This window comes from Dipteris shenzhenensis, chromosome 24 (genome assembly GCF_047967505.1).
Source record: "Dipteris shenzhenensis isolate YYH24624 ecotype China chromosome 24, Dip_SZ_1.0, whole genome shotgun sequence".
NCBI classification, from domain to species: Eukaryota; Viridiplantae; Streptophyta; class Polypodiopsida; order Gleicheniales; family Dipteridaceae; genus Dipteris; species Dipteris shenzhenensis.
The window spans coordinates 5,909,452-5,930,503 of record NC_141619.1 but is presented as its reverse complement, the minus strand read 5'-3'; the positions used below and the strand labels follow the sequence as shown (position 1 = coordinate 5,930,503).

At 42.9% G+C, this 21,052-nt stretch overlaps 1 protein-coding gene across 1 annotated transcript in view; it reads right to left on the bottom strand.

Moving 5' to 3' along the window:
• LOC147886125 (protein argonaute 16-like) overlaps positions 1 to 21,052 on the bottom strand; it is a 104,591-nt gene that overhangs the window by 57,774 nt on the left and 25,765 nt on the right. Inside the window, exons 5-8 of the mRNA XM_087395059.1 lie at positions 11,137 to 11,231; positions 10,917 to 11,014; positions 10,646 to 10,805; positions 10,377 to 10,493 (exon numbers count right to left, since the gene is read on the bottom strand). Coding sequence (XP_087251185.1) covers positions 10,377 to 10,493; positions 10,646 to 10,805; positions 10,917 to 11,014; positions 11,137 to 11,231 — 470 coding nt within the window. The remainder of the gene's footprint in view (positions 1 to 10,376; positions 10,494 to 10,645; positions 10,806 to 10,916; positions 11,015 to 11,136; positions 11,232 to 21,052) is intronic.

Below are 21,052 nucleotides of genomic sequence, written 5' to 3'. Positions count from 1 at the left end.
GAATCCAAGGAGCAAACAAGCGGGAAACTCGATGAAGGAACTTCTGTGACATAGGAGGAGCACACTTGGCGAAGAAGATCCAGCTGGAGTGAAGAGGAAGGGCCATCAAAACCATCCAGCTTTGCCGATTTGATGAGAGGAGAGGTAGGCAGACCACCATGCTTTCGGCGAAGAAACACGCGAGTAGGAGCAGGGGCAGAAGGAGGTGCCGAAGCGGAGAAAATGAAAGAGGGAGGAGGCTGCGCAAGGGATTGTATGGGCTGTACAGTCTTCCGTACATGCTGTACGGACGACCGTACAGCACTGACGAAGGCCTGTATAGAAGGGTTTGGAAGGGACGGAAGCTGCAAAGGAGACTGTACGGGCGACGAAATGAAAGAATGAGTGAAGGAAGGTGGTACGGAAGTCCATACAGCTGACGGCAGCTATACGGAAGACGAGGCGGGCAACAAGGGCACACCGGGGAATTGTACGAACGGGAACTATATGGACAGAGGCAGGGATGAAGACGGGGCTGGCTGCTCAGAAGCAAAGATCTCCATCGCTCCTTCTTGACACACTCTCTCTCTCTCACTATACATACATACATACACACACATACATACATATATACATGCATACACATACTTACATACATACATGCATGCATGCATGTATGTATGTACATATACATATACATATGTACGTACGTATGTACGTATACATGTAACATGAAGGGACTAGTTGAGCGAAAACATAGATGAACATACAAGGAGGACTCAAGCATGAGAGATACAAGAGATATACCTAGCTATAGTACACTGCTTTATTTATACATGGTTGCCAAATCGGCAAACAAAACTGTGCTAAGACCACTCACCTAACTAATGACATGTGGGAGATGGAACTATGCTGCGGAACTAGGACACCCAAACCTTGATCTGATGAAGGCTAGAAGCGCTCCTGGAGGTTGGGACCTGGTCCTGAATTGAGGGAGGCTGAGTGAGGTGGGAACCAACCAACCTTGCGCCAACATAACCGACTGACTAGTCGGTTTTGGCCGACCAAGCTAATGGCTGTTGCCTATAAAACAAGGCCCTTTTGGGCCATTTCAAGAAGGCCTTGGGGCTGCATATGCAAGGTGCCCCTATTGCCCTCCGTCCACACTGTGTGCTGCCCTTGGGAACCCCCAAAGCTTGCAAGATACGCTACAATTTGCTGACTAGGCAGCCAGTTGTCACTGCCACCTGGGCTTGACCCTCGTGCATCTGATAATACATGCATGCATACATACATATATGTGGGTATGTAGGTGTGTGTGTGTGCGCGCGTGCGCGCGCATTGGTCGAAAGCATTTCATCCGCCACTTGCTCTACAAGAACCCAAGCTTTCTTATTTCCTCTCTTTTAAAGGTATTTTGCTTGTTGGGTGATGTCCTTAAGGACGATGGAACTTTATTTCCTTTTCCATTGGCAGCCAGCCAGATAGTATGGATTGGGAATGCATTACAGGCCATTTTGGCGTTCCCTCTCTCAGATGCTTCTTTCTTACCGGTTCCCAGATTGGAGCTCACATATCGGCTTACTGATTGGTTTTAGCATCGCCAAGGTTCTCCTTTACAGCCTTTATGCCTAGCTGATATCTCAGTGGCTGGTTTATACAATATTCTGCTACCTTCTCCTTGGATTTCGCAGCATGCCAACCAACTGTAGTCTTTTAATCATAATGCCAAACGGTGGCGTAAGAGATTGCAACAAATCTGATCCTGCAAACTACCACTTTGACAACAGGTTTTTTAATGGCAAGTGCTACTTGGTGTCTTTCCCTTTGGCACACTCTTGGCTTGTTGACACATTGCTCATGCATTATGCCACAGATGTTTGGCTCCCAGGGAATCTTTGCTTCATCTTTTCTCGACTTGTCCTGTCACTCAGGATTTCTTTTGGTTGATTCAGCAATGACTTCGTGCACACTTTCCTTTTGCTACATTTGGAAAGCTTTTTTGGCTCTTTGGGATTCACCTGCAACGACCGAAGTTCGACTTTTCTTTGCATGGGTCTGATATTGGGCACTCTGGACCATATGCAAATACAAGAATCAACGAGTCTGGACTATGCTGTCTACTTGTCTTATACTGAGATTTTTTGATTTTGTATTGACTGATCTTTGCTTTCGAGACAATATTTTTGCAATATAAAGCTATATGGATTTCACTTTTTGAAAAAAAGTGTGTTTACATGCGCGTGTGTACATGCATACATATATATCTCCATGCACACTTCTTTGTTTTTGGTGAAATGCATATATGCTTATATTACAAGAAGCAGTCTCCCAAGAGGAAACATGCATGTGTATACACACACACTTTTTTTTTTTTTTGGTAAATCCATGATTATATTATCAGCAAAATTTACATGAGGGTCTCAAAAAAGCAGAGAGCCTCAACAGGAAATCAAAAGCAAAGAAAAACTATTTCCAGGCATGACTGAGGAAGATCTCCTTGATGGCAAGCATCATAGATAGATTGCCGTAGGGAGAGTCTGAAATATTCATAAGATTGCAAGAACGGATTCCCAAAATATTGCATGTTGTGATCCTGCCATATGGTCCAAAAAGCCCAATATCTGACCCAGTTCAAAAGTAAAGAGTAATGGACCAGGGAAACATTTTTGGCTTTTTGGCAGACTTCGTGTATACACACACACACACACACACACACACACATGCACATGCACACGCCTCACAATCAGCACACACTAGTGGAATTTCATGATGATCAATGCAAAATCAAGGATCCAAAGAAAGGGTATGAGATTGTGACCACAAGCCCTTATGAGGCCAACATGGGTCTTTACAAGCTTGATGTTCAGCCCTATAGTCAACATGCTTCCGCTGTCTCGTATGCTACTCCTGGTGATTTATGGCATGCCAGGTTTGGTCATGCACATCACAGATCTTTGGCATATTTGCATAATCATAATATGGTTGAGGGTTTGCCAAAATTACAACAGCCCGCTCTGAAGCGTGTGCTCTTGGAAAGTTGCATCGCCTACCATTCCAAAAGGATTGTCCAGGTTCAATAAAAGCACAAAGGGTTTTGCAAATTGTGCATAGTGATGTTTGCGGACCAATGAATGTCACAACTCATAGAGGGTATCAATATTTTGTCACATTCATTGATGATTACTCCAGGTTCACTTGGCTATTTCTCATGAAAAGCAAATCTGAAGTGTTCGATTGGTTTAACGAGTTCAAAGAATTGACCGAGAACCAAACCAATTCTAAAATTGAAACACTTAATTTTGACGATGGGGGAGAGTATACTTCACATGCTTTTGAGGGGTACTTGAAAGGGCATGGGATAAAGCATCACAAAACAGTGCCATATACGCCTCAACATACTCTGATTGCAGAGAGGAAGAACAGGACTCTCATGGAGATGACATAGTGTATGTTGAGATTTAAGAAAATATCAAAAGCATTTTGGGATGAAGCAATAGTTACAGCAACATATATTCAAAATCGATGCCCTACACAAGCATTGGTTGACAGGATGCCTTTTGAGGCATTTTATGGCTACAAGCCCAAGGTGAATCATTTCAGAGTGTTGGGTCTGTTGCATATGCTTTGGTACTAGCTGAGAATCGATCCAAGCTTGATGATAAGAGCATTAAATGCATCTTTGAGGGGTATAGAACGAAAATCTGAGGCTTTAGGCTTTATAATCCAGCCACAAGGAAAGTAATCATAAGCAAGAATGTTTTGTTTGCAGAGCATGATAGCATGCAGACCATCAGTGAGGAGTTGCCTCCATATGATGATACACCTCTAAACATCATTCAATTTGAGGATGATGCTGATTTGCGTCAGTCAGTTGACTTGGGTTCTCCAATTGATGTTCCATCTACCTCTCAAACTCCAGCAGGGTTGCCACATGTTGAGGGCTCTTTTCCCTCGAATAATTCAGATTTGCAGCCAGGTCATGGGGAGGGACAGCCCAATATTTGGAAGCGTACCAATGCCGTGCAAAGGATGCAATTCCAAATACTATTCCTAGTGGGACAGCTAAGAATTCAATTCCTAGATGGACTACATTGACACTTGCAGAAGGCTAAAGATTAGCCTATATTGGGGAGAACCAGGGCCAGCACTTAGAATGCTAAGAAGCAGACAAATTTTGCTCTCATGACCCAAGTGATGGAAACTGAAACTGAGCCTGAGCGCTTTGAGGATGCTCAGGGCATCCGGCATGGCAAAAAGCCATGGAAGCTGAGATTAGATCCATTCAAAAGAATGCTACATGGGACTTACTTGATGCACTCATTGGCAAGAATGTGGTTGGCACCAAATGGATCTACAAGATAAAGTATCATGCAGATGGTAGAGTTGAAAAGTACAAAGACCGATTAGTTGCCAAGGGATATGCACAAGAAGAGGGGATAGATTATGAGGAGACCTTTGTTCTAGTGGCCAAGATGACTACCATTCATTCTGTCATCTCTCTTGCTGCATTTTATGGTTGGTCTGTGTGTACCAGATAAATGTCAAGACCGCCTTCCTTAATGGGATCTCAAGGAAGAGGTCTATGTGCATCAGCCCCAGGTATTTGTTGTTCATGGACAAGAGCACAAGGTATGCAAGCTCAGGAAAGCCTTGTATGGGCTAAAGCAAGCACCTCGTGCATGGTATCATAAGATACATCAGTTCTTGCTGTCCCAGGGCTTTGTCAACACTCATACAGAGCCAAATTTATATGTTCTACAACAAAAATCAGATTTGGTCATGCTTCTGCTTTATGCAGATGGTAGAGTTGAGAAGTACGAAGACCAATTAGTTGCCAAGGGATATGCACAAGAAGAGGGGATAGATTATGAGGAGACCTTTGCTCTAGTGGCCAAGATGACTACCATTCATTCTGTCATCTCTCTTGCTGTGTTTTATGGTTGGTCTGTGTACCAGATGGATGTCAAGACCGCCTTCCTTAATGGGATCTCAAGGAGGAGGTCTATGTGCATCAGCCCCAAGTATTTGTTGTTCATGGACAAGAGCACAAGGTATGCAAGCTCAGGAAAGCCTTGTATGGGCTAAAGCAAGCACCTCGTGCATGATATCATAAGATACATCCGTTCTTGCCTCCCCGGGGCTTTGTCAACACTCATACAGAGCCAAATTTATATGTTCTACAACAAAAATCAGATTTGGTCATGCTTCAGCTTTATGTCGATGACATCATACTCACTAACATCATATTCGAAGGGGTTGTTGCAGAAATTTAAGATGGAGAACTGTAACCATGTGGCCACTTCATTGGGAAAGGCAATCAAGCTAAGTAAGCATGATACAGCTGAAAAGTTTGATGGCACATCGTACCGGCAGTTGGTTGGCAGTTTGATCTACTTATGCTCCACATGGCCAGACATTGCCTATGCCACAGGGCTTCTTAGCCAGTTCATGCATTGTCCGACAGTCACGCATTGGAATGCAGCGAAAAGGGTTCTCAAATATGTACAGGGCACTCATGGGACACCGATGATCGCAGGTCCACTTCCAGCTATTGCTTCTTATTGGGCTCAGGGTGCATCTCGTGGCTCATTAAGAAGGAAGACTGCATGTCTCTCTCCTCCAATGAAGCAGAATACAAAGCTGCAAATTTAGCCACTATGGAATGTATGTGGTTAAGGAAGCTTCTGCATGACTTGCATCATGCTCAGGATGGTTGGTAACGCAACTCCAATCTTCTATGATGACAGCCAAAGTTGCATTGCTATTGGGAACAATCGTGTTTTTCATGCTCACATGAAACACATTGAAAACCACTATCATTATGTATGGGATTGTATCACAGATTCATTGATCTCACTTATTGTTCCACTAACGACGATGTGGCGGATATCTTCACTAAAAGCCTGTCAACGCCTCTCTTCACACGACATCGACATGGCAAACAATGTCGAGGAGGGTTGTAAAATGACATTGTTTTCTTTTGTACTCCCATAGGTTACTATATCCACATGTGGATGAATTTGTGCAACCATGGTACTTTAGGTACTTCTTAGATCATTCCAAAGTACTTCAGCAATATCATTGAGGGAGGATTTGTAGAAATATATACAATGATATGGTGGTGAATGATAGACTAGGACTTGATCTATTTTCGAGAGTTAGTGTGTTCTAGTACTTGGACTATATATACCAAGTACTTGTACTTCATGTGGTTGAACATTTCAATTGGAGTTCACTTGTGTTCACTTCTTGTTCTCGTGTTCACAATCCATCTCCATTCTAGTTCCTACATGCTAGAGGCTGGGAGCTGAGTCCTTAACTGAGGAAGGCTGAGTAAGCTGGGAGCCAGCCAACCTTGGGGCAGCACAACCGACTGGCTGGTCGGTTTTGGCCAATCAAGCTGCTGGCCCTTGCCTATAAAACCAAGCGCTTTTGGGCCATTTCAAAAAGGCCTTGGGGCTGTGTATGCAAGGTGCCCTTGTTGTCCTCTTTCCACACTGTGTGCTGCCCTTGGGAACCCCCAAAGCTTGCTAGATATGCTGCAATTTGCTGACTAGGCAGCCAATTGTCACTACCACCTAGGCTTGACCCTCATGCATGTGAGAATACATGCATGCATACATATATGTAGGTATGTAGGTATGTGCGTGTGTAGGTGTGTGTGCATGCAAGCGTGTGTACATGCATACATATACATCTGCATGCTTCTTTTTTTGGTGAGATCCATATATGCTTATATTACAAGAAGCAGTCTCCAAAGAGGAGACACACACACACACATGTATACATGCAGTATTGGGTATGTGAGCTCATAAAGAGGATGAGTACTACAGTGTACCAAAGTGCCTAGTATCAAACCCTAGTGAAAAATACATAAAATTACGATCTCCGTGGATGAATGCCAAAGATCCAGAAAAGCTTGCCAAAGCAAGTAGTGGGAAAGCGAGCCTGGAGGCGGTGCCGAAGAAATAGCAGGAAGTCATGAGTGGTAGGGCAATTCCAAAAATGATGAAGCAAGGAGCAAAATGTCTGCATGCCAAGAGTTGACCAAAAGGAATAACACCAAGCATCACTTGCCTTAGAAAAACCTGTTGATGAAGAGGAAGTTTGCAAGACCAGAGCTACTGCAATCTTTGACACCACCATTTGGCACTACGATGCAAAGACCAAAGCTGATTCGCATGATGCAATATCCAAGGAGGGGGCATCAAAACCCTATACAAACCAACCACCGAGATATCTACCAGGCACGAGGGGTGAGTAGTAGAACCTGGCGATGTAAGGTCCAGTCAGTAAGGCGATACATAAGCTCCAACCTCGGTACCAGTAAAAAGTCTTAGAAAGATGGTGTCAGAGGGGCCGATAATGCATCCCCAATCCAAAAGTTCTAGCCGGCAAAGGAAAAGACAATAAAGTACCGTCATCAAAAAGTACATCATCAACAAGGGTAATTCCTTTTGATGAAATAAAATATAAGCGCTTGGGTCTTGGAAGGCAAGGGGTCGATCGAATGCCTTTGACCAATGCAAGTTCTTAGCTCGCAAGGAATTTCCATCCAGAGAATCACGACCATGCCATTTAAGATGGAAAAGAATCTCCTTCCAAGCCAAGAACATTTGGAAACAAAAGGACAGCCTTTAATAGTGCCATCAATATAACCTAGAATGAAATCCCACAGAGTGGGATGCCAATGCCCAAAAGCACCAGTAGTCAACTGTGAGAGTAGATGACACATCATGGCAGCCCAAGGCTGATCATCCTCCATAAATTGCAGCATCATTTTTCCCTTGTGAGCCAAAATATGGAGATGAATATTCAATATACTTAAGCCAACATGCATCTTCGGGGAACAGAGATGCTCCATAGAGAGTAATCTGATACTTTACGGCCATATTTTGAGAGCCAGAGAGTCTCCATTATACTGGACATGAAAGAAGAAATGTCTTGATTGTCAAACATCATCAAAGGCAAGAAAAACTGAATATAAGCCACTAAAATTGATTGCACAATTCGGAGTCGAACATGAAGAGGCCAATTGGCTAACTTCCAATATTCCAGGCTCTTCCTGAGCTTTGCAAGTACTCAATTTGTCTTCTATCGACAAGTGATATTCCATCCCAATGGATAGCCTAGATGTGACGAATGAGTTGATTGGGTAAATCAATTTCCCCAGGCTGCAGAAGCTTTGACTTTTGAAATTTTACCTACAAGCCAGCAGCTATTCCATGCAAAGATAAAGCACGCATGACTTGCGAAAGATCAGCTTTTGTATTCATTGGAGTGAAGGATGAATCATCAGCATAGCTTGCGCAATCATGGGCTTTCTTTCATGTATCTCCAGAGTCAAGACCATGCAAGACATCAGTGGCCACAAGATTATCAAATATAGCAAAGCATGAGATGAGTAGCTATTGCATAAAGCAAAGCACTAAGAGGACATCCTTGGTCTCACTGAACGATGTAAAGTCCTGATCAAAAACATCTCATAAAATGCATGCAGCTTTACTATCACTGTAGAGCCAGTAGATAAGATGTTGCATCCAAAGCCCAAATCCTAAGGGTTGCATGGTCTGCAAGATAAAATCACACTACACAGTATCAAAAGCTTTGGCATTGTCCACTTGCAGCAAGAGTACATCCTGCTAAGTATATTTTGCATACTCTATCCCAACATAGGCATTTGCAATATTATCAGTGATGTGTCTGCGAGGGATAAAACCACATTGGGTCGGATGTAGACCATCATGCAGAAAACCTTTTATTCTATCAACCACCATTTTGGAAACCATCTTATATATGCCTGGCATGAGTGTAATAGGCCTCCCATCAGCAAATGATTCACAAAGATGCTTTTTGGGGATCAACTTCCAAGCATCTGCCCTTTGCTGATTTTGCCAGGCACTATTAATCATATGCAATAAAACATGCTTAAGGGCATCCCAGTAAGCCAGAAAGAACTCCACGGTAAGACCATCCCAACCGGGGACTTCCATTTACTACACAACTTTAGAGCATCAAGAAGCTCCCTTTCCGTGAAAGGTGACTCAAGCTGCTGAGCCTAAGCAAAAGAAATAATGGGAGAAACATGCTGCAATAACCTTTGTCTTGCCAACAGAACTTCTTCCGAAGAGGACATCAGATTCCCAAATTGTTGGACAAAATGATCAACGTACTCTCGAGCAAATGTGTCCGTGAGGAAGTCCAGAGACCATCAGAAATCAAAACCCTGCAACTATTCTGAGCCTGCTTTTTATAATTTAATCTTTTGAAGAACTCTTTAGAAGTGCAACCTTAATCCAAAAGAGCTTTTTGCTTGGCCCTGGTTTTCCATTTGACAATTTTCCTATGATCATTCCTCTGTAGTAAATGCTTAGCATGACATAGACAGTCAAGCTCAGGCTGAGTTAGATCCCTGACATGGTTGAGTTCTGTAAACTTTTGACAGTTGACTTTAGCACATGGAACTAGTTTCCTCAAGTCGTGCAAATAATGCTTCCCATAAGCGCGAATAATAGGTCGTATGTAGGTATGTAGGTATGCATGTATGTATGTAATATATATACATACATACTAGATACATACATACATATGTATATGTATATGTATATGTATCTATATAATGTTTATGTTTATGTTTGTATTGGTCTTGGATGTGAATGCTCCTATTTTATCTGGTTTTTTCAAAATTTTCAGTCTCAATTGACCCATACTCTCTCTCTCTCTCTCTCTCTCTCTCTCTCTCTCTCTCATAAAGCATGGAATGCCAGCACAAACCTTCAAAAGAACTACAAAAGTAAGGTCATCTGCACAGGATGGGCAACCGACATAAGACAATGGTTCAGCAGATGGAAAGTGGAAGCATATTTGATCATGCCGCCTGAAAAGGTCAACATGCAAGAGTTTCAACTATTTCTACGCAGATGTGTACTACCTGAATTGTTTTTGCTATCCCATAGACCTGTTGGTCTCCCATAGACATAAATAGACTCTCTCTCTCTCTCTCTCTCTCTCTCTCTCTCTCTCTCACACACACACACAGAGGCATGCAAGCATGTGATCACTACACAACCTTGCAAATCGAATGAAGGTGCAAAAGTATTGTACGGTGATAAGCTGTTGAGTGTCATGTTGGCTTTTGAATTTAAGATCCAAGTCAATTCCATAAATTTACAGTTATGGGAAGTTATATCCAGAGCCAACGACATACACTGCTCATTCCTTCTTGAACCACTTGCATAACTTTGCCAATATAAATTAATTCTGGTAATAGACATAGAAGTTGTTTGAAGGCGGATATAATATGTACATTAACCTGAGGAGACATAGACATAGAAGTTGTTTGAAGGAAGATATAATCTGTACATTACCCAAAGGAGACATGTTATTGTTTGTACCTTTTGAACCACAGATTTCCGTTGATCAGGTGACTGGCGTGCCTGATCAATCATCATTTGCCGTTGAGTACTACTTAAGGCCCTCCTATACCTTTGTCCCTCGACGATATGACAAAGCTGTCGCATTATAATCAGAATATATCAGGGTTGAAAGAGAATCATCACTCAACCTACATCTTCACCAATTGTAGGGACAAGAGTTGTTAGTCTGCAATTTATTTCAAGCAAATCTATCAGCTGTAGAAAAAACTTGACAAAGTTAAGCAAACCTCGAAAGGCAAGTAGGTTGGCTTCTTGGGTCTCCCTGCTGTGACGCACGGTAGGTAGGGAGAATTCAGCCTGATATTGTACTGAAACATATAGTACTCTTCAACCGTGATTTCCGTCTCTATTATGTTTCCTGTATCATCAGTTTTCTTTTTCAAGAATCTGTCACATGGGGGAAAACGTGTTAAGACATGATATGTCAGGATTTTGCATGCCTTTGAGTTATGATGTCCAATATGTATAAAAGTGGAAGAGAATGTTTTGAAGCTTCACCTCTGCTCTGAGCAGGGAGACTCGCTCAATCCAATAATTTTGTGCACCATACTTGTGTGCGGAGTTTGGACCTTGATTCCCTTCAGAATCCTCTTAACCTGTTGATTTTTCCAAATCTCAGTCTACAGGAATGTCTCAAATCTGGAAAGCATTAGAAACAGGAGAAAAATGGGCAATAAGTAACGGGAAAAAATACATTGAATAACACCCATGATCTTACCTTTTCCCAATCAACATTCTGAGTTTTGGGGTTCATATATCTTTGTATGAACTCCATCAGAGGGCAAGGTTTGATTACCGTGGTAGTTGCTATATCTGTGTCAAGCACATATCATCAGAACTCTCTCTCTCTCTCTCTCTCTCTCTCTCTCTCTCTCTCTCTCTGTGTTGATTATGTGATCACAAGCCCGCATGCAAGGCGCATGATTGAATATATCAAGATTGAGGAGTCGCTTCAGTCTGACCACAAGGCATGTGTCTAGGCATAATGGGGACAAGTAATGCAGTGAAAAACAGAAAATTACCATGCCTCCCAGGTTGAGAATGGACTACAAAAAGGTTCATATTTATGAGAGGGAAATAGAGGCGGCAATGGCACAAGGTCAGATGCCTTCTACACGTCACAAAATGAACAAATACATCACAGATATGGTTCTGTCAACAGCCCAAAAGTGCTTCACTAAAGCAAGGGGGGAATTGCGGGAATGCCATGTAATCACTGGAATGACCAAGATTGTAAGGATGCAAATAGAGCCTGGAAAATAGCAGACAGCTGAGAGAGAGGACAAAGCACAAACATATAAACAGGTGGTAAGGAACAAAAAAAGGATATTTCTCAAGAGCGAACAGACTGAGAGCTTTGAGGAGCTGAAACAAAATCCAAAAAAAAATTCAGAAATCGCATGGTAACAAACCTCAAGAGAGGAGAGCATAATAGGAAGACATGATACGGTTCGTCAAAATCCTTTACAAAAGAGACGGGGAAGAGAAAGTCAACGATGACTATACTGTCAAGGTAGTAAATGGAATCAGAACAGAGGAAGACCTGGGTAAAGGCCTGAGAAAGCTAGCTAATGGGAAGGCTCTAGACACACAAGGGCTGGTAGCGGAAATGTTAACGTGGGAGGAGAGAAGACAAAGAAAATGCTCACCAGGCTTATGAATATGGCTCTAGAGGAAGGGTTCCCCTCAGAATGGCAGTTTAGTAGGATTGTAGCGATCGACAAGGGAGGAGATAGCAAGATGGCAATGCATTATCGTACAATAATGGTGAGGAGCCTAACGGCAAAGCTATAGGGCACTATCCTTGAGAAAAAAATCAGCAAACGAGCGGAGGAATAGGGAGTCAGGGCACCTCCCAGCAGGGTTTCCTCCCAAACACTCGACAGCAAATCATTTGGTTGCCATAAGGGCTGCAACAGAGGGAGCAAGCATAGGAAAGAAGCTGTCTACTGTTGCTTCGTGGATTTCAAGAAAGCCTTTAATACAGTTCCATGTAAGAGGCAGTGGGAAAGACTGGGAAAGACTGGAAAAGCCTCAGTCTCTCAAGAACTCAAAGAGGCGACATATAGACTCTATGAGAAGTTCTAGCAAAGTTAGCACAGCTCCTAGTGGATGAATCATGATCCAAGGGGAAAGTTATCATAAGCAGTGACATAGGGGTTAAGCAAGGATGCCCCCTCTCACCAACTCTTTTTGCCTCTTTATCAATGATCTGGAAGAGTGGATGAGAATACACAGCAAGAAGGTGTTCGAATTGCAAGATATGCTCTGCTACCGCTTGTCTCGCAGATGATGCGGTATTCTTCGCAAAGAGCAAGGAGAACTTGCAAGCACATTTGGATGCACTGAGAGAACTCTACAGACACCCTGGAATGCAGGTCAATATAGACAAGACAAAAGTAATCGTTATTCGGACACATTGTAAACAGATTGATTTAAACTTTGAAGGAGAGCCCTTGGAAATAGTCAACACATATAAATATACAAGACTACAATTCACAAAGAACTACAAATGGAATGCATTTGTGGAGAGGAGGATTATGGGAGGCTTGAAAGCTTTATATAGGTTCCAAAATAAATGATGAAAGGCACATCTGTGGGATTGGGAAATGAGAAAGCTTCTGTACACTAGCTTGTGCAAACAATAATCCTCTACAAATGCCCAACTTGGGCACCCGGACACTCTAGAATCTACTAGGAAAGAATAGAAACTTTACATAAACTATTCCTACTAGGGAGTTAGGGAGTTAAGGCACAGACATCGCACCCCATCCTACTGGCTGCAACAGGTATGACTCCTCTAGAAGGAGAGGCATTATGTCAATTCATGGCATCCATCAATAAAGTTGAGAAGATGGACACTAGTAGGATACCACATAAGGTGGTGGAAGCTAAGCAATTGACGGGATGCACAGGTAGGGAATGAATCGGATGGAATCATGGGATATAACAACTGCTGATGTACCAGAAGATGCATGTGAAATCAGGGGGATAGTTATGCGAAATGGCTACAGAAGCTATGGTGAAACCCAAGGACCAAAATGCAGTTCTACAAACAGCAAATTAACTCAATAGACAGCTATAGAATGCAGAAATACCTCCGGGAAGACACATCAATATTTAAAGGGCATCTAATCTGCAAGATCAGAACCAGTTCACATGATCTGAGGTGGAAAGGGGCACTAGGCAACACCCAAGATCCCCAAATATGAAAGGACCTACAAAATCTACCCCACAGGGGAGGTAGAAAACGAGAAGCATGTACTGCTAAAATGTGGAGCCTACCCACACATCACTGACGGTTATGGGGACAGCAGAAATAACTGGAAAATCTGCTGGAGCAGCCAGACAAAAAGATGGGAAGCTACTTGAAAGACGTTTTGGAACACTGCACATGGTCAAGTACTCACTACATACCAAGTTTGTAATATTTTCTTTCACTGGAAGTAGAGTGCTGGAAGTAGCAGCACTCGCCACAAAAAAAAAAACTATTGTCAAAGAGGAACTTTGGAATTTCAAAGCTACATATTTTCTGCCACCACTTTGCTGGGTGTTTCATTTGCCAGAGCTGATTTGCCTTATCTGAAGCCCAAGGTGGGGGCAATAAAACTTTATACAAGGAAGGAACTGCAATGTGGGACAGCCTCAAGGAATGGGCTGATGACCCTCGTGAATGGAGAGTCCACTCCTGAAGCCTATCCTCAAGTTCCAGTGGTGGCACCGGCAGAAAAGGCTGAAGCATTTGAATATTTTGCCATAGAGGCCAATAATGCATCCCTAATCCATAGTGTCTACCGACCAAGGAAAAGATATGGGGGTACCATCATCATGAATGACATCAGCCACTGAATGGATCCCTTTGAAACTAAGGAAATATGAACGTATGGGTTCTTGCAAAGCCAAAGGAGGGTCAAAACCTCTCGATCAATGTATGCTTTCAGCTCTTAAGGAATTACCTTGCAATGAGTCACGGCCATGCCATTCCAAATGTGAGAGGATATGCTTCCAATCCATTAACATTTTGGAGACCAAAGGATAGCCTTTGATTCTACCATCAATACTACCAAAAAGAAAATCCAACCGAGTGGGCTGCCAGTGACCAAAAGCAGGGGTAGTGATCTGTAAAAGCAAGTAGCGCATCACAGCAGCCCAAGGTTGATCTCCTTGCATAAATTGCAGCATCATTTTCCCCTTGTGGGCAAGGATATGCACATGAATGTTGAGAATATTTAAACCCCCGTGCATCTTTGGCGAACAAAGATGTTGCACTGAAAGCAATCTCAAACTTTTTCAGCCATGTTTTGAACACCAAAAAGTTTCCATAATGGTCAACATAGAGTATGTCAGATCTCCCTTGCTAAACATGATAAAAGGCAAATAAAACTGAATGTATGCCACTAGAATATATTGGACTATCTGTAACGGGACATGCAACGGCCAAGTTAATAATTTCCAGTATTCAAGATTTTTTTTCAGTTTTGCAAGTACCCAGTCAGTTTGTTGGCAATGAGTAATCATCCAACCCGAAGGATAACCAAGATGGCGAATTAACTTAGGCAGGACAATTTCCCCCAGCCATAAAAAACTATGCCAGTCTTTAGAATGCAGTGGCAACAACCTAGACTTCTAAAAATTCACATAAAGACCAGCAGCAAGGCCCTATATGGATAGAGCATGCATAAGGGAAGAAAAATCTTCCTTCGTATTTTGTGGAGTAAAAAAAGAATCATCGGCATATGCCTGAGCATCCATAGTGCGACTTCCATGAATCTCCAATGCATGCGACATGTCTGTCGCTACAAGATGATCCATGTATTGAAGCATTGGATGCGTAGCTATCACATACAAAAGTGCACTAAGTGGATATCCTTGGCAAACCAAACAATGTAGAGTCCAAGTATCAAAAATATCTCAAGACAATATATAGGCAGCTTTACTATCACTGTATAGCCAATAAATAACCCCCTGTATTTTTTGGCCAAATCCCAAAGCATGCATGGTCTGCAATTGTACCGTGTCAAAGCCTCGACAATGTCAACTTGCAGGAAGAAGATTTACAAGCCCTTTCTTCCAAGAATCCGGCATTTGTTGATGTTACCAAGCACAATCAATCATATGCAGCAAAGGAGACTTGAGGATATCCCAATATGCAATAAAAAATTCAACAGTGAGACCATCCCATCTGGGAGGCTTCCATGTGCCACATGATTTCACTGCATCAGATAATCCCCTTTTAGTGAAAGGTTCTTCTAGCTCCAAAGGCTGTGTAGGAGAAATAATAGGAAAGACATGCTGCAAAAGCTGTCGCCCAGCAGAGAGCTTCCTACGAAGAGAGAAGTGCCTGTCCAAACGGTCGAGCAAAATGAGTGACAAACTACAGCAAATTGTTCTCGAGAGGAAGTCTGAACACCACCAGGCATAAGAACTCAACAAATACTTGCAGATTGCCTCTTGTAGTGTAGGCTTTTGAAGAACTCTCTTACTCGTGTCCCATTTAGTAATTTTTCTACGATCATTGCATTGCAAACAGTATTTGGCTTGGCATAAGGACGTGTTTTCTTCCACAGACAAAGGCCGAAAATGACTAATCTCAGCCAATGTTTGGCAAGTGTTTTTGGCCTGCAACAAAGCTTTTCATGTAACTTTTGTCATAGTCACGAATAACTGCTTCCATTCTAACAACAAAAGCATCCCATGCATAATCAACATGTATATGGCTTTGATGTGAAAGAGGCCGAACAGCATCATAAACCATTGCCTTGTATGCATCTTGCTCCAAGTAACTATTATTAACAATAAGATTCTCTCTTTAGACACACACACACACACATATATATACAGCACGACATTCTCCGAGCAGAATTTGCAGCAAGAGTCATGCACATAGATGCCTCATCCAGGATCATTACGTAACTAGACCGAATCAGACAGTTAGGAAAGGTAGCTGTGTATCAAAAAAGGTTATCATGGAGGCCCTCTCATCATTTATACAGCTTACAGCCAGGGGAGACAAGTAGTGCTGGTATAACTAGTTCTCCAAACGGTATCCGATCGCAGGGCATGTCTATCGACCACTTATGCCATATCAATATTCAATAGATGCCCCAGAATTGCGCTGGACACAACAAAAGATTCATCAGATCATTCAAACTGATTTATGGCAAGTATACATCCATAGGACACACCCCACAGCCACATGATATGGCCTTCTCTAAAGATGATTTCCTCCACCAGGATACCTACAGATACACCTTTCCCGTATAGTAGGGATCACCTTGGGCCAACTTAGAGCTGCATCCTACACATTCCAAATTGAGGTAGGAGGAGCATGTCATTATGCAATGCCCTAGATACTATGACATCCAGGCAAGAGATGATTGCCTTTTCAAGCACAAGTATGAGCAGAAGAGTTATTGATTACTCAGACCCAAGATGCGTCACACTCTTTGTGCATGAGGTTACCTGACTCAAGTCCACATTCATGACACCTGTCACCCACCATGGGATCTGACCCCAAACAGCTAGGATCATAAGCTTCTTCACAAGAGAAGTGGTCGGGATTGCAGTCCTGACTTTCACACAGCAGGCCAATAGGAGATTGGACTCAAGCCTTGCAAGCACTTGCCCCATTTCGGATACTGTCATTGCAACATCTAGGCGATAGGCAATTTCATGCTGCCTACAAGTAACCCTATAAACAGTGGTTATGGCTGGCAGTAGATCTCAGATATGTTCCAAAAACAGAGAGATTCTTGATCGCACGCAGCCTATAAGTAACAGTACAAAGAGTAGTTATGGCTGCAGTAGATCTCAGATACGTTAAAAAAGCACCAAGATTCTTGATGGGACCCCTATGGGCCCATGCAGAACAAAGGCTACTCGTGACCAACACATGCTACATGACACAATAGGAAATACTCCCGACACGGAGTTTCTTTGTTTTTCCAGTAGTTATTAGAGGGGTAATTGGCACTTCTAGCTCCCTCCATGGGAACATACTCTCGTGTTGATTTCAATTTCTTGATCTGACCATGATTCACACAAAAGTATGAGTTACACTTGATTTGTTTTTGCCCTTGCTTTTTGCACTTCTGGGTGTTCCTTTTCCACTAGTAGGATGGCGAAATTGGCTAAATGGAATGAGGCAGTCAAATGCATTCATACTGAAGATGCAAGACATGGAATGAAAAGGAAAGTAGAAAAGCAAGACTAGGCAAACATAATGGAAAATGAAAGAATGCTAGAAAGAAATGTACAACCAAGCAAAGTACTTACATGATCAAGAAAGGCTTGAGGCTTCATAATTTGACATGAGAAAGTACAATGCCTTAATAGGACAGGCACACTCACACTCAAGTGTCAAGTGTATATGGGATAAGTCCCATAGTGATACGTGGCGCTCTAGGATATAAAGTAGTATAGTACTACTCTAGAACTCAATAGAAACACACTAAAAGTCACTCAAATGAACTCCATTTCCTAACACCCTCCCATGGAGGAAAGGTGAGGGACTACAAGAATGGAACCAAAGTCATGATAATGACAGTCATAAAAACTGTGCATGCCGGTCTAGAACTAGACATGGTTCTCACACAATCTTAGAGGCAAGTGAGCGTGGATCAGAGGCTAGCGAGGATAACATAGAAATCTCATCTAGCATGGCTCAGAGGCTCATCATGCATGGATGCATGATCAACTCAAAGGTCTAGGAGACCTATACACCAACAAATGGACCTATCAAAGCCAAAACATATGGCTCCCACAATACATCCCCACCTGTTAATGAGGAACGTGGAGCCACACACAAAAAAAAAAAAAAGAAATACATCATTTTAGGAGGACTATCCAAGGCAGAGTACCTTTATTGACTTAACACACATGATTTATTGCATTCATTTTTTGGAAACACCCCTAGGGCAGTGTACCCAAATACATCATGCTCAGAAAGCAAAATCATCATCTCCATCATCGTCTAGATGTTGGAGACAGACAATGAGAGCATGATCCTGTGTCAGATGGTCATCTTCGCCTCCATCATCACTAGTGGCGGATGCCACCCAACTGGCATGATCCTCCGATTGTTGTTGAGCAAGCTTCTGGTAGCACCTGTCCTCCATGTGACCAAGCTTGTTGAAATATGTGCACTTGAACGGTGTGTGAAGATTTTTGGAAACCCCAAACTCGTCTTGTACATATGTACATGTGTGATGTTCAACTTGTGTGTGTGCTTGTTGGCATTCAATCAGATTTTGTGTAAGCAGCTTTCGAGTACTTCATGGTATCCAGAGTGGCGGTATTGATCGTGGGTGACATATGTCCATCATAGTAGTCCTTTGCCAAGTGTTCATAGGGTCATGAGTGATGTTCCGTATTGCGGTGAAGTCATGGGAGCACTCATGTACTCAGTGTGGGCGTCATGGATGTGTGGTTATATGTGGCAATCAAGCTTTAAAGGCTTTGCTGGAAGTGTATGTGCAAGGGAAAATGTGAGCCTAAGGTTGGAATATGTGCTTTAAGTGCCTTGGTCTAAGTATTATGGGAACTTTTGAGAGTGGTAAAAATGTAAGCATGAGGTGGCTTATGAAAGGTGACGTGGCTAATTTTGAGAGAAGGAGGCCATGCATGCTACGTAAAGAAGGAAGGAGAGCTTCTGGAGAGAGAGGGAGCATGTACGTGAAACTTGGGCATGAAGGAGGATTGGGAAAGTTTTTTAGGAGCACATAGGGAATGGACACGCAAGCTGAGAGGGAGAAGGAAGTGTGGATGCAATTCTCGGAAAGGATCTGGACTGAGAGATTGGGAGGAGGCGATTGTGCAGCAAGAAGTATCTTGGGCAACAGAGACTCCCTGAGCTCTCGGTGTAAAAAATAGGCCATGATGCTCAGATTCTCACGTGAAGGTGAGGTTTGCAATTGATGGGAAGTGCGTGTGAGTCGGAAGCTAAACCTGGGTGTGAAGTAGAAGGATGACGGGTTCTTGGATGTGGCATCACTACTGTGTATAAGCAGCTCTGGGGCGAGCTACCAGTAGGAGAAGTTTCTTGGCTAACTCGAGGTGACGGGCGACGGGTTTGTGGAGATGGATCTCTACAATTGAGGCTGGAGGACCTTGGTCGATGGGAGGAGTTCCTCAGATGAAGGAGAACATGCTCCATGATCTGGGTGTTGTCTCGTGAAGGATAGACATACGCATACAGAGGGTCATGGAAAGATAGGGAGAAAGAAAAGTGCTCTCCTAGTGTACATGGGAGTACGATACCATCCTCTTGGAAATCTAGGATCTCTATCTGCATATCATTAATCTTGGCATTGAAGCCCCTCATAAGTAGAATCTCACTCTATTGCCTATATCTTTTGATATTCTCATTCAATGTCAAGAATTGTGAGATCTGCCCTCCTGGCGGTAGTCATAGCATAGTCAGAGGTCTATGGGAAACATAGCATGCTGCGATGTGCATGTATGAAGTTTGTGGTATCTTGGGCCGTATCCACATGTATCAAACAAGGTCATTTGTCTTATCATAGCTCATCTGAAAGACATGATCAAAAGTTACATAACAAAAAAGCCAAGGATCCAGAGGGCCTCTAAGAAGAAAAAATCTAAATCCATGAGTGGGAGGTACTTGCTCCAATTCTAGCCAAGCTGTTCAATGAGGCAAAGGCTTTTCCACATTCTCAACTACAAGCACTATATCATACCCATTTGCAAGACAGAGGATCCCATGGACACACGTAAGTACCAGACTATAAGGGTTCTCCATTTGATGGCCGAGGTGTATGGGTCAGCTCTTTAGACACACATCAATGAACACACTTAGAGCACCGGCATGCAAGTGAGCGTGCGGGCAAGTTTTAGGCGAGACTAATCTACATTGGACATCTTCAACCTCAGAGCCATCATAGAGAAAGCCCTGGTGAAGTTCCGAAAGTCCTTTGATTCAATACCACAAGCTTGCCTCATCGCACGAATCCGATCTTTGGGCATAGCACATAGCACATGATGTTATATCATATATGGATATTCATCACTTAACATGTGAGAGTTACAAGTACAATGTGCATTAGCAGGGTTTGTCAGAGGACGTGAGAAACACTACAAGACATATCTATTGACCACTTACCACCATATCAATATTCACTAATGCTCCCTTCCTGCCCTTGACACAACAAGAGATTCATCACGTTATTAGAAACCATCTATGACAAGTATATATACCCATAGGACACAAATATTCCCATGTCGCAACATGCAACAAAAATGGCCTTCTATAGAGAGCATTCATGTATCTCAATGAGGACCGCTTCATCCACGCACCATGGTGGCTTCACCCCGTAGATTCCAGCTTGAGGTGGAACGTGAGATTGCTACCACATGACGACACATAGGAGGTGGAGATGGAGGAGCATGCTCTAACCTACTTGATAAGAATTTCACAGAGTTTATATTCGAGTAACCAAACTGTGAAGTGAAAGCTCAAACCACTTGGAGGGAGAAACCTTTTGTTTGGGCGGGCACTGAGAGCTATAGGCGAGCTGGCTCCAATTGGAGCACTCTCTAAAAGACCCCGATTCAATGCATTGACACGAGTGAAACTACCCTTCATTGTAGGTAGCCTAGGGGACTGATTGGCGAGA